This window comes from Thermobia domestica, chromosome 17 (assembly GCF_964235325.1).
Source record: "Thermobia domestica chromosome 17, izTheDome1.hap1.1, whole genome shotgun sequence".
Lineage (NCBI taxonomy): Eukaryota > Metazoa > Arthropoda > Insecta > Zygentoma > Lepismatidae > Thermobia > Thermobia domestica.
This window is the reverse complement of record NC_137470.1, coordinates 161,088,359-161,103,028: the sequence shown is the minus strand read 5'-3', so window position 1 is coordinate 161,103,028 and position 14,670 is coordinate 161,088,359. Positions and strand designations below refer to the sequence as shown.

General features: G+C 35.4%; 1 protein-coding gene across 1 annotated transcript in view; it reads left to right on the top strand.

The window, feature by feature from the left end:
* Nucleotides 1–1,045: 1,045 nt before the first annotated feature.
* Nucleotides 1,046–14,670, top strand: part of LOC145674446 (ribosomal RNA small subunit methyltransferase NEP1-like) — a 104,136-nt gene continuing 90,511 nt past the window's right edge. The window contains exons 1-2 of the mRNA XM_081744511.1: nucleotides 1,046–1,474; nucleotides 14,275–14,427. Coding sequence (XP_081600637.1) covers nucleotides 1,331–1,474; nucleotides 14,275–14,427 — 297 coding nt within the window. The 5' untranslated portion in view covers nucleotides 1,046–1,330. The remainder of the gene's footprint in view (nucleotides 1,475–14,274; nucleotides 14,428–14,670) is intronic.

The window sequence follows — 14,670 nt, the reverse complement described above, 5'->3', positions numbered from 1 at the left end:
ACTTTCCGGCAGTGGATTATGTCTGAACAATATAGGAAGCTGTATTTTACATGTGAAACTGTAGCGTTACTGGTATGAAACAATTACAAGTGCTGTAGAAATTCGTATCATTGCAAAAACTTAACCTCGTCTACTAACCTAACCTAACGCACCCGACTACCCCAACCTAACCTCCATATCTTGCTAACGTAACCTACCCTACTAATATAACCTAACATAGTTTGCTTTACTTTACTAAGCTAACCTACTCTAATTTAAGTTTATACGCCTGTAACCCAACATAACCTACTCTACCTTACTAAGCTAATATATTCTACTAACCTAGCCTAAGTCTACCTTACTCTATTCTAGTGTACTTGTACAGTCAGCGACAAATGTTCCATTTGATGGAATAAGTTTCGTATGTAACTTCATAATGGAAGAACATTTGATTACAGTTTTTAGTAAATTAAAAAGAATATATTGTCCTGTAAGTTCCAGCCATAGCACAGTTATTCTCAAAATAAATTTTACCAAATGGAAAGGACTCTTGTAACTGAGTATACTATACATTAGTGTAATGTTTACTGTAGCAATAATTGTCATAATGGGAAATGAGTTTGGAGATGTATTGTCAATCTTTACGCAATTATTTGCCCATGCGCCAAGGAAATAAAAGTGCAGTATGTCTTAGATAATAACCTAAAACCATCCAAGTGAATTACATATGTATTTTTAAATTTGATTACCTATTTTGAGACTGCACTTATAAGTTTTCTTTTTATGTTTTACGTTTCAATAAGTTCCAAGATTTTTGCTATGTTTAGTTCGGAGTAAGGAACCATATCTGTCATTGCAAAACTTTTTTAAAATTGCATCGCAACGCAAATGATATAATAAGTAATTTTAACTCATTTTCCTACTATCGCAAAATAGAACGCAAATTTGAAAAAGTAGACCTACATACTACTATGGAATGTGGCCACTTTTCATATAATATTAGTGAAGGAGAAAAAGAAGAATGAGAAGCTATTCCGAGAAGAAGAATATTGTTCTTCTTCTGTTTTTCGATTTACATTTACACTGTTGTTTACGTCGTGTTTGAACATGTGTTTCGATGCATTTATAGTTTTAAACTGTTCAAAGTAATATTACAAGCTTAATAATTGCCTAATGAATGAATAATATCTGTATGAGTGTGGATGTAAGGAAAAGTGCATTTTAATCAAAATAGAAACATTCTAAGGATCAAAGGGCGACAGGTAACGACAGTGGCTAGTGCAAGTGAACTTTTCTATAAAATTGAAAAGGAAACTACTACTATTATTCACTAATATAATCAAATCAAAAAATGGACAAGAAGAGGAAATTTAGAAAGGAGGACGATGAGGAATACGATCTAGCTCCAAAACATCTTGCAACAGTTTCACATCAGCGTAACCAGGAGAAGCGTTTAATTGTAATTTTAGAAAATGCTCAATTAGAGACTGTTAAAGTAAGTGTTATTATTTATTTGGCATTTATTCCGAAGTTGGGCGTCCGCTTTCGTCAAGTTTTTTCGCTGTTATCTCCTTTCCACACTTTCTGCAATTTATTAATAGGTTCATTAATCCGTGCTCTTCACAAACTTTTAAAAGATTTTGCTCGTTATCAACGTATTGCTTCAAAATATTAAGACTGCTAGTTCATTGCCCTTGTACATTCGCCATGTTGATAACATAAATGCTCGTTTCTTTCCCACAATGCAACTGTTCGGTTACCTTGCGCCAAGTAGTTCCCTCCGCTAGCCGTATAGTCCCATGTTTATAACCGCTTATATATAACAAATAAACAGATTTTTCGAGACTCTTATATATTATCAAGCACACAAACGATCAAATTATCCATATCTTTCCTGTAAATTTTAAAAATTTCGCTGGAAACGGACGCCCAACTTTGGAATTTAACCCATTTATTTTTTAAAAAAGTTATGTTCGTATTTCTTTTGGGAGTATGTTTAGTGCAAGGGGTCCAGAAGCACGTAAAAAACACAAAATTTACAGGAGAAATGAATAATGCAAGTACTTAGACGTAACATAACGTAACCAATTCTAACCTAACCTAAGCTAACCTGCACCTAATATTAGTAGAAATAAGCGAAATTCTATCATATTTTGGAAAATTATGCGGGAAACCTACACTAATGTAACATAAGCTAAACTAACCAACCTACCGTAAACTAACCGAATGTGAACAGAAATTACCAAATTTGTAACATTTTTTGGAGAAAAGAGCTGGACCCCTTTTGCTAAACATAGGCCTTGTTTTGAGTCATTAGGAAAACAGACGGGATAGTTTCCTTACGGTAATTAGTTGAGAGCTTTTGTCAACGCGGTACTGAATCTCTGAATTCCATAGGCCACAGAGTTAGTTAATTACATGTGAGCTAGTATGTTTTACGCTACAAATTGCCTGAAAATCTAAGAATTCATGAAGGTTACAATTGTTGGCTTAAGTTCTCGCTCACACCTTCGGAAATGTATGTAGATTCCAGTGCGTGTAGAGTAGTAAGTAGAAATATATTAAGTTATGGCATTTCTACTTGCATATTGATTTCAGGAGGGCTCAGGATAAATACAATGTCGACGTATGGCATAAAAACTACAGTGCGTAAAACACGTACCAACTTGTGCTAGATGGCCACAGAAAAACATGAATGCTATCTAACCAAGTCAGGGCAGGAGCGCAGCAGGGAAGGCGAAAGGCAGCGAGGAGGTCAGTTCGTAGGGAACTGGCGCGTCAGCGACGGGTGTGTACGCATAAAGGAGGATATTGCAAGTGCACTCTTACACATACAGTACTTTCAGTATCAGTCAAAATTCATTTCATTATGCTATTCACTGAAAGTAATTACTTATATTCAAATTCTCATTCCTTCAGAAAAATGTTTCACATCTTATTTTACCTCAAAATTTTCTGGATTAACTGCCGCAGATAATAGCCCCGAAGTACGGAACTTACAGAATGTCAGCGTGCGGGTAAGGAAAAATTTAATTGTCATCAGTGCAGGTTGATTAATAAGTGAGAAAACCGTTCAAATCTGGACTGTGTGTTTGTGGATTGATGCGATATGAGGTGAACAGTCGGTAGAGCATAATATGATAATGTTTCAAACGCACTATGTTGTTAAGTAAGAAAGGATGTGTATGAAGCGGTAATGAAAGGGAATACATAAGTGTAAAGCGGCATCTAGTTAGAGGTAATTTCCATTTGAAATAAATGTACCAAATTACGCAAAATGTTGGTTGATATCACATGTTAGGGGGACGTGCTTGCACCGTCACTGACACGCCTGCTAACTACGGCGGTGACTCCCTGCTGCGCTCCTGCTCTAAGTCGGTTCGATAGCATTCGTGCATTTTAGTGGCAACCTAGCACCAGCAACTTTGTGGTTAATTCACTGTTGTTCTTAGTCCATACATCCGTACACTGTATTTACGGTATTTACATTCAACCCTCGTGAAGTCAATCTGAAGCTATTAATGTGACTTCTGCTATATGAAATATTTTCTAAGGCAGTAGGAGTGCATGTGGCGCTGAAAAAAAAAAAGAATCACGATTGTAAGTGTTCGCCCATTGAATGCTTTGCACGCAGGAAAGAAGTATTTTCTCTGCATTTTGTAACTTTTAATGTCCTAGTAATCTGTCATTGATAGAGGACTGCATCCCCAAACACCCCTGTAAAAGTGCATACGCAGTCGATTGAGTCAATACGGAGAATAGTTTGTAATTACGTCCCCACACAGGGCAAAAGACGGAACACTTCGATGGATGTTCGGCAAAATATCTGTTTAAACACGCAATGATGAAGGTTGATATGATTCACGAATTTTTAGTATCCTTTTCGAAGCTATATCGCAGTGAGAAGGTAAGGTTTCATTGCTTTAGTAGTTTCTGAGTAGTGCGTAGTTTGCTACACTTAACAGGCTCGAAGGTACTAGTTTTACGCAGTAATACTATATAGATGCATAGGGCGTAGGAAAGAGCAAAGGAAGCATAAAAAAAAAGAATTGTGATTAACAGTGAATAGTGAAGGCCTGAAATGAAACCAGGGTAATTGTGAGTAAGATATATGAAAGTAAGAACAGATAAGTAGTAATACAACGTTGAAGACATCCATGATCCCATTTGCGGCAGTTCAGCCAGTTTTCTATTTTGGTAGAACCGTCTGCTCGAATAAACACGAAATATGTTATATTAGGTTAAATTAGTTTCAATATATATATATATATATATATATATATATATATATATATATAAAACCGTAGATTTGTTTATCCTGCTCCAAACTGCAGAGCTTGACGCGAGGGACCTAGTCGTTAATGAAATGAGTGAGTTCGTATGAAATAGGGTTGCTTAGGATATTACTTTCCACATTGGAGCATTTCTGCATAATGCACGAAACCTGTCTTTAATGTTTATGCAAGTGTAATGTTACTATTGTCAAAACAGTGCAAGGGCTATTGTGGGCTTAAAATGAGTAAGTGTGATATAAATTGTTTGTTGCACTTCCTCATTTATGTGCATTCCTTTCGTCTCTAAAGCGCCTATTCCCTACGGATGCACCCACGCACGAGCCTCTCTGCTCCGCTCTTGCCCTGAGTCTGTTAAATAGCATTCTTGCTTTTTTTTGTGGCCATCTATCAATAGTTGGTTTATGTTTTTTGCACAGTCGTTTTTATGGCGTACGTTCCCACGTATTTATATCCATAAAGAGAAGCTCTCGTAAAGTGAATCTGCACAGATGAATGCAATTCTAGCCTGAGAAGCAACTTCTAAGGCACTATAAGTGAATTTCGTGGTGAAATAATTACGGATAATAGGATAACACATCCTATTATCATTTCCGGGTACATCAGTTTGCACTAGGGTTGAAAGAATATCACGATTTTTTTTTTTTTTTTGCAAGGTGGGAAAGATGTTTTTTTTTAAAAAAACATATTTGTTGATTTTTTGATTTAAATCAAATCTTTCTCGTATAATACAAATCGCGAACTGAAGAAAATACATGAGGAATTAGTATTAAATGTTAATTACGCCATTTAAGTGAAAGTATTGGGGTTTACTTTTGAATTAGTCCCCAATCGTTAACCTATTTCATTCCCAAACAATGTTTCTTAAGCATTAAGGAAAAAAGGTTGAGCAACGTTTATCACCATGACACATTTCTTTTCACGACAGTTTCTGATATTTGGCAGGGGCATATTTTAAAAAAATCGAAACTAGCTAGCGGCACGAAATACATATAAAGTACATAAATTTCTGCTAAAATTAACCAGGGTGGATTGATTTAAATCAGTCTGATTTAAATCAAGATTTAAATCACTTGATTTTTTAAATAAAAATCGCTGATTTAAATCAAATTCCGAAATAAAATAATTTAAAGTGAAAATAAGTAAAATCCCGTTTCTGGTGTATTATTTCGGTTACGGAAGTTAATAATTATAATACAATGAGACTCAAATGTACAGTATGTACAGCATAGTATAAAAACAAGTGTCATGCACAGGATGATTAGGGAAAATCCCGTCTTGAACGTGTAACGGAGCAATACTGCTTTCTTTTCTCCGTAACAATGAGTTTGGGTTTTTAAATCGTTAACTATTCCAACGGGACAATCACCATCGACATTTGAGACGAAAATTCTTTCGCGTACGCGTCTGCTTGTTTATTCCCAGATAATAGGGCGTATATAGAGGGGTCCTATCCCGTCTCCGATTTTTTTTAAAGATTTATAACTTTAGGTGAAATTAATGTATTTCGTGCCTCAAGCTAGTTCTAATTTTTTTTAAAAATATGCCCCTACCAAATATCAGTAACTTTTGTGAAAAAAAAGTGACATTTTGATAAATGTTGCTATACTTTTTCCTTAATGCTTAACCTTTTAAATTATATTACATATTTTTATCCTATTAAAAATCGAATCTTCATTATTCGATTAAAAAAGTACCAATGAACATTTTTACTTCGTTTTCTTTTCCAAGACTGAAGGCACTGTAGAATATGTTACATATGCTTTCACGCCTTTCTGCGTCGAGACATAGTGTGTGATGACATCATAAATTTTTTTAAAAAAATATTTTTTTTAATGCCTATTATTATTTTTCGGTAGGCTTACATTTTGCATTCAAAAGACTAAAATTTTGTACACTCGTTCAGTGCACCCCTTAGTATTTTTCAGATGTTTTTAGATCTCTGCGTGAAAACAGGGAGGTCCAAAGGAAAAATGTAAAAAAAAAAAAAAAAAAAAAAAAAACCGCGATTCAGATGGAGACATATGAATGGTACCATTTGAAACGCTGTTCTATTCTGAAGAGAATGACGTACAAACCATGATCCTAGGATAAATAAGGATGTTTCACGGAACTGTTGCCTGAGATCCTGTTTTATAAGGGAATCTGGGGATGTGGGGGATATTTTTCGCGGGCTTACTTTTGCATCTAGCAGATTGAAATTTTGCACATTTATTCAATGCACCTTTTAGTATTTTTTAGTGTTTCAGATCTGTACCTTAAAACAGGGGGTTGGTCCAGAGGGGTAATAGGAAAAAAGGATATTTTTTAACAGAAAATCTCTTTTTTCTTGATTTTTCCGCCCCAGATACATGATGGAGACATTTGAATGATACGATTGAAAACCATCTTTATTCTGAAGAGAATAATATACAAATCACGACCCTAGGATAAATAGAGATGTCTGAGAAAATTTCTATATTACATGCGTGTTATCTGGGGCATTGTGGGGATGTTCTTAGCTCATTGTTAAATATTTTCCCCGTCCTTACTATTCAAGATAGCTTGAAATTTTATACACACATTTAGTACACTCCTTAGTGTTTCCCAGTTCATTTTGAGGAATGTGCGTTAACACAAGGGAGTTCAGAGGGGATCAAAATTTGAAAAAAAAAGTCAGGAAAAAAACATTCTCTCTCAAAATTTCCCGCTTCAGGGGCATGATAGGGAAATCTGAATGTTACCGTTTCAAAAGCTGTTCTATTCTGAAGAGAATGAGGTATGAACCATGATCCTAGGATAAATAGGGATGATGTAGCATCTTGACTGAAAGTCTATAATTTTCCTTTTTAAAAAAGCCATAATTTAAAAGGGTTAAGAAACAATGATTGGGATTAACAGAGGTTAACAATTGGGGATTAATTCAAAATTCAATCCCGGGGGGCGCGGTGGCTCAGTGGTAGAGCGTTCACCTCTGGTGCTTGGGGTCCCGGGTTCGATCCCAGCCTCCGCCAAGTGAACTTTGTGGTGGACAAACACCGCGCTCGTGGGTTTTCTCGGGGTTCTCCCGTTTCCTCCCACTTTCTTCATTCCACCATTTCACTCATCTCTCATCATCACCGTCTTCTTTAGCCTAACCGGCATAACCGTGGGACGTAAAACTCAAAGATTTCATTTCATTTCATTTTCAAAATTCAATCCTAATACTTTCACTTAAATGGCATAATTAGCATTTAATACTAATTCCTAATGCTTTTTCTTGAGTTCGCGACTTGTAATTTACGAGGAGAAAGATTTGATTTAAATCAAAAAAATCGATTTAAATCAAAAAAATCAACAAAAATGATTTTTTTTAAAAAAAATCATGATTTTTTTCCACCCTGAAATTAACTAACAAACTCTATGGCCTGTGGAACCCGGAGGTTCAATGCCGCGATCACAAACGCTCTCCACTGACTTCTATTCTTAGCCAACTGGATCCAGTTTCTACTTTCAGGGCTTATAGTGGTCTGGTCTCTTGTAAATAGTTGAAAAGTGACCAAAATCTCATAAAAAAAAAAAAAAAAAAAAGTAACATAAGAGAACGTGACAGTGAAAACTCGCGTTTCACATCGGCACTGCCATGACTTAGAGACAAACTTTCACCACCATTGGCACTGTAGGAATCTTGATAAAATTACTCCAGAATTATCTATTCGGCAACTGCAAAGACTTCCTGAGAAATTCTCAAGCTGAAATAACCATCAGTTGTGACTCAGTAAATCCAAGTCAATGTTGAGTGGAAGAAGTTTTACCAGATTTGTAATATACGTGACATTCTCAGAAGACTTCATATTTTCCGGATAAGACAAATATTTTTAAGTTCTAGAGAAATTTCAATGGTTTTCACTGTATTTATATACTGCCACGTAGTGAGACTTTACATTTTTCTTTAAACTAAACACATCCTTTTCCTTCCAGCTCCTCAATGCTAACCTTGCTTCTCCACTCTCCACTTCACCAACAGGTAACGGATTTTCCTCACTTACAGCACTTTCGTCCAGTTCAGTCAAAGATGTAACAACTTTTTTCTTCACAAATCGCAACAACAAAACCTTGGTAACAGTTTGAAGTTTAGAGAACAGAACATACACAAAGTACTCCTCCTCCTAAAGCAGTTCTGTGATATCCTTGAAAAGTTTTGCACTTGAGATGACAAAATTTAAATATTAAAATTCATCACCTACCCTAAGAATAATATACTGAAAGCATAAATACAAGGCGAACATGATGAACCTCACAAACACACACACACAACGTGGATCGGAGCGTTAGCTATTACAAGAGAAAACTAAAACTACTAAACATTACGATAGAAGAAAGAATAGACACAGAAGGGCTCTCAAACCTACCTTAAGAGCATAAACATCCACCAACCACCTTTGTGCATTAGAAAGAATATAGGCTGAAGTCAGAATGAAACTGACTTGGTTCACATGTGGCACCAGAGCTGTACATGACAGCAAGTACTGAAGTTTTCAGATGAGTAATAAATTTCTCTCTTGTTCCACTTATTTTTATAATACTTTTCTTAGAAAACTGCCAATGCAAAACATAAATCACATGAAAAAAATGACCTTTACCTCCCAAAAAAGTGACTCGCTATGAGCCCTGTACTTTGTATTCCTATTTCTGCGAGATCCATCTTAATATTGTCCACCCATCTGCATCTAGGTCTTCCTAATGATCGCTTTCAGATTGGATTTCCAGTTAAAACTTTTAAAGCGATCCTGCTTACTTCCATTCTGGGTACATAACATGCCCACTTGAGCCTCCTAGACTTTATGACCCTACCAATGTTTGGTAAACCGTCTAAATTATGTAGTTCCTCGTTATGAAGTTTCCGCCATTCCCCATTCCCGTTCCTCTTGGGTCCGACTATTCGTCTCAGGATCTTGTTCTCAAATACTTTCAGTCTATATTCTTCCCTCAGAGTAAGTGACCATGTTTCTCAATCATACAGAACTACAGGTATGATTATCGTTTTACATATTTTAAGTTTCAAATTCCTCGACAGAAATCGCGACGACAAGAGATTTTGAACCGAATAATAACACGAATTCCGTGCTTTTAGTCGACATTTAATTTCTTCGTAAATATCGTTTTCGTCTGTTAATATTGATCCTAGATATTTGAAAGTATTCACTTTATCAAAAGTATTATTCGATATTTTAACGCATCCAAAATTTGCCGTATTACGATCCCCGAGGAACTTCTATGTATTTAGTACATAAATTTCGCCTAAAGTTTTAGTTTTTGTTTTGTTTTGTTTTGTTTTGTTTCAGAGGGGATCAAGCCCCTATTATCTGGAAACAAACAAATAGACATGGACACAAAATAATCTTCGTCTTAAATGTCCATAGTGATCTCTCCGTTGCAGTAGTTAACGATTTAAAAACTCTATGTTACGAAGAGAAGAAAGCAGGTTTCCCCCGTTACTTGTTCAAAACGGGATTTTCCCTAATCATCTTCTGCATGACACTTGTTTTCATACCATACTGTACGTTTGAGCCTCATTGTATTATGATTATTAACTTCCACAATCGAAATAAGAGAACAGAAACGGGATTTTACTTTTTTTCACTCCAAATTAATTTATTTCGGAATTTGATTTAAATCAACAATTTTTATTTAAAAAATCAAGTGATTTAAATCGTGATTTAAATAAGACTGATTTAAATCAATCCATCCTGTTTTTTTTATTTTATTTAATTAAATCGATTATTTTATTCAAATCACTTGCACTTGATTTTTTAAAAAAGCTTATAAAATTTCAATGAAGTTTCTTTTTTTTTTTTTTTTTTTTTTTTCTTAATTGGTAATCTACGGGGCATTCATGTTTCTTTATTAAGTGATGTTAGAATGATAGATACACGGCATCACGCTATACTTTCTGACTCCAGTTCTTAAACTAAATCATATTATGCTGCAGTTGTTAATGAAACATTTTCTCGTTAAAAACACGAACAAAACCGTAAGGCGTTTTCGGAAAATTTCGTCCAAAGAAAACTCATTCCCAAAAGTAAACTCTCTCTTGTAAATTTTTCCATCCGAAAATGACTTAGGTCATATGTTAAAGTTATTAATGATATATTTGTATATAAAAATAGCAAAATCACAAAACTGTCAAAAAACTCTCTGACAAGAGTACACTACCCCTCGTGGATATTCCAATGAAGCTTTGTTATATAGAATATTCTAATCAATTTGTTCCGCAAACTGTAAGAAATCACTGAAACATGAAGCTTTTTAATCTTACAATAACGAAACACTCCAAGTGTCCACAAAAGACTAGGACGTATTTAACATTTAACAGTTCGAACTATGTCCGTTTATTTTTAAGGTGTAAAGTGTATTCTAGAGAAGATTTATCTTGTTTGGTATTTTACTTCTCACTACTTGTTTCACTATTTGCACTTAGAATGATCCATTGAAGTCTGTTTACCTGTGTACAGTACAGAATTTGTATTTGGTTATGAAAATGTTAATCATGTCCTTTCCTTACAGGTTTGTCATAGTGTTCTTCACTCAACAACAGGGTTGGCTGGTTTAAACCAGCTGGTTTAAAAAAACAGACTGGTTTAAACCAAAAAGCGAAAAGTGTTCGTAAAATCTTGATGAACACACATTTGTGGGTTATCGTGTGTCACTTCCGCGCATATTATTCGTATTATATTCAGACCTAAATTCCCCATTCATTACTCTGAGAATATACTGCAAAAGCAACTTTGTTTCTTTTTATAGTTTATTATTATTGTTATGCAATTGCAATCAATGAAAAATTCTAAATATTGTTTCGTTTTAATAATGTTTACTATTGATAAAATTCATCGAAATACCTATTTGTTTTTTTTTTGGGGGGGGGTCATTTAATGAAATAAGAAGTATCTTTGGTATCTATTTATGTATAAATGTGTCCGAGCCAAAGTGGACTCAAATAATTCGTATCTTTATTCACTTTTCTTACTGATATGGAAATTAAGTCGTCGTATTTCTTTAACTTGGACATATAGCAATTAGTGTAATTTCCATTGTTTTTTTTTTTTTTTTTTTAATTTATTTATTTATTCCTACGTATTGAATAATTGAAATTTCCTTTTTCACAGCTTCACGAAACCTCCTATATTTTTTCGTCGTGATTTCTATATTTTTTACATTAGCATTGGAAAGTCTGCAATAGGTCTCCCGTTACAAATTTAATGGTTCATGCAAGACGGAGCCCGCCTACACACTGCAAATGTTGTTCTTGATTACCTGTATGACATGTTTGAAGAGCGGGTAATGTCACGTCTGTTTCCTGAGCGTCACCAAAGTGGGAGACAGTGGCCCCCGCATAGCCCTGACATCAATCCATGTGATTTTTTTCTTGTAGGACTGTTTGAAAGAAAAATGTCTTCGGAAGAAAGCGTGCAAGTGCAGCTCAACTCAGGGCTCTCATCATGCAGTTGTGCCGTCTAATTTCAAAAGACTTGTGCATGAAGGTTATGACAAATGTAAAGATTCGCTTGCAAGAAGTTGTGAAACAAAATGATGATCACATTGAACACATGCTACATTGAACTAAATTTCCGTGCTCATACAATTAATTCTGCACTAATTTTGTAATATTTTAATGATAAATAGGGCCTATATGTGCAACTAACAAAACAAATAGTATGACATTTCGTGTGCCACCCTGTATATGTAAGTGGTTCCATATGGTTTTCTTACTTCTGCTAGGACTCGAGAAAGTTAAACCTATTCGAGAATTGGACTGATTATTGATCCAAACAGGTACAGGAGCAGTTTTGTAGTAGTTAATTTACACTCTATAGAGAAGGAAAGAGAAAAAAATAGTCAATTACTAGAACCCCGTCATAAGTACACGTGGATCTATACTTTTACTCCAGGTGTATGTGTGTGTGTATCGTACTTTATTTCTCTGTAACTACTGGATGGATCTGAATGAAATTTGGTGTGCAAGTAGCCTGGCAATAAAGGCTATTTCCCACACTTTGCACGCCGGGGGCTTCTGAGTTATATTCACCGTCTGTGTTCTGCTTGCTTAATGTTAGCATCTTCCATTTCGCTAATACTTTTTCGGTTATTTCACGTAATTACTTCGACCTTATGACCTGTTTCTCTAGCAGGTGAAGAGTGTTACATCTGCAGACAAATATTTAAAACTTGTACCAAAATTACGAAGTAGTACATGCTACAGTCAATGAGATATATAGCACAAAATTTTACTTAAGCGTTAACAACTTTAACATTGTGCAAAGATTGAAACATGTCTGAATTAATAAGTGACACGTTGAACAAAATGAAATGTCCGAGGTAAAATACTCGTGCTTAGTTATCAACGAAAACAATTTTTTATGATGCTTAAAGTATATGTCGTTTGTTATCACTAATAATTTTTTGATAGCTTTTATTATGTTGGTACAGATCATTTATTTACTTATGTACAGTATGTCTGAAAATAAAAGTAGCATATGCTATCTATCGTTGTCTAACGTGACACAGATATTCCTATTAATGACACACATACTTCTAACTGAGAAGCACATATTTCTTGTACGAGGGTTGTTACAAAAATTCTAAGCCTACCTATGAACGGAGCAGCAGAGTGTTTATGGGTGATGTTACTGTTCAACATAGTCCCCTGACAAGTCAACACATTTTGCCCATCGATACTCAAATGCGGTAATGCCACTGGTAAAAAATGGTTTGTCGAAGGCGACTTTCATCTACAGCATGCATGACGTTATCATCAGTATAAAAATGAGTATCTTCCAACTTCTTTTTGAGCTTTGGAAAGAGATGAAAGTCAGAAGGTGCCAAATCAGGCGAATAAGGTGCGTGGGGAACCAATCCGCAGCCGCAATCGTGAATTGCTTCCTTTGCGATGACTGATCTGTGTCTACGGCTTTGTCTTGATGGAGAAGCACTCTTGCTATCAGTTTCCCAGGAGGCTTTTGCCGAATAATATCATGTAGCTGTCGTAGAAGGCCTGTGTAGTACTTCTCAGTCACTGTTCGCCCCTTTGGAAGATAATTCACCATCGCTATCCCTTCTGAATCTTAGAAACATTGTAGCCATCACTTTTCCAGCTTAGGGCACTGACTTTGCCTTCTTCGGAGGAGGGGATGAAGGGTATTTCCACTGCTTGGAAATTCATTTCGACTCTGGTTGGTAATGGTGGACCCAGATCGCATTTACTGCTATGAATCGAGTGCGAAAGTCTTCTGTATTTGTCGGAAGAGATGAAGATTGTCCCTTGAAAAGTTGCGTTTTGTGGGCTTTTGATCAAGTGTCAAAAGTTTTGGCACTCATCTCACGGAAACCCTTCTCATTCCCATATGCTGGGTGATAATTCGGTTAACGCTTATAATAGATAAGTCCACTGTCTCAGCAATCTTCCTAATTGTCATTCGCCTTTTATTCATGATGATTTTGTGCACTTTGTCAATGTTCACGTGAGTTAGTAGTTTCATGGCCCTTCTTGATCGAGTGTCATCTTCAATGGAGATTCTTTCCCTCTTAAATTTGGCTGCCCATTTCTTCACCGTGGCATATGGAGGCGCACTATCACATAAAGTAGCAACCGTGTCGGCGTGGATCTCCTGCGGTTTTAAACCTTTCTTGTGGAGATATTCAATAAAAGCTCTCGCTTCAATTTCTCCATTTGGTCACACTTTGTTCACTCTTCTGTCTTTCTGGACCTGTAACAACAGAATAAAATTCATTATTAATACAAAATCTGGTATGATCATAGCAAGATTCAATGAATACGGGCTAAAAGTATTAGTGTCTAATTCTAACATTTCTTGATTAACTTTAGAATTTATGTAACAACCCTTGTAAATATTTAATAACATATCTACACTATCACATTACATTTATGGTTCAATTAAGGAAAATGATTATATTTAATGTGGTGGCATGTACCGCGTATTAAATTTGTGTTTTACACATATTATTTAGACATAGATGTATATTTCAGGTGGGTAATCATTTTGAGTTAATGAACTCTGACGATCATAGCAACATTTTAGTGAAGAATAACCGGGACCGAGGATCTGCTCGTCCAGATATAACTCATCAGTGTCTTCTGATGCTTATGGATAGTCCACTTAACAGAGCAGGTTTACTGCAGGTAAGTCCGAGATTTTTTTTTATTATTTTTTTTTAAAATTTATTTTTGATATACCGGTAGTGCATTTTTATATTTTCTTTCTTGTCTGAAGTTTTACATCCCTTTTCAACATCGACGCTGCATAAAATCTGAGCGTGCAGTTCACCAGGAGTCGAACATAGGTTTTCCACATCCAAAACAAGAAAGCTAACCACTAAGCCCCTTCTAGCTCATATATATATGATATTAGCATGTTCATAATTT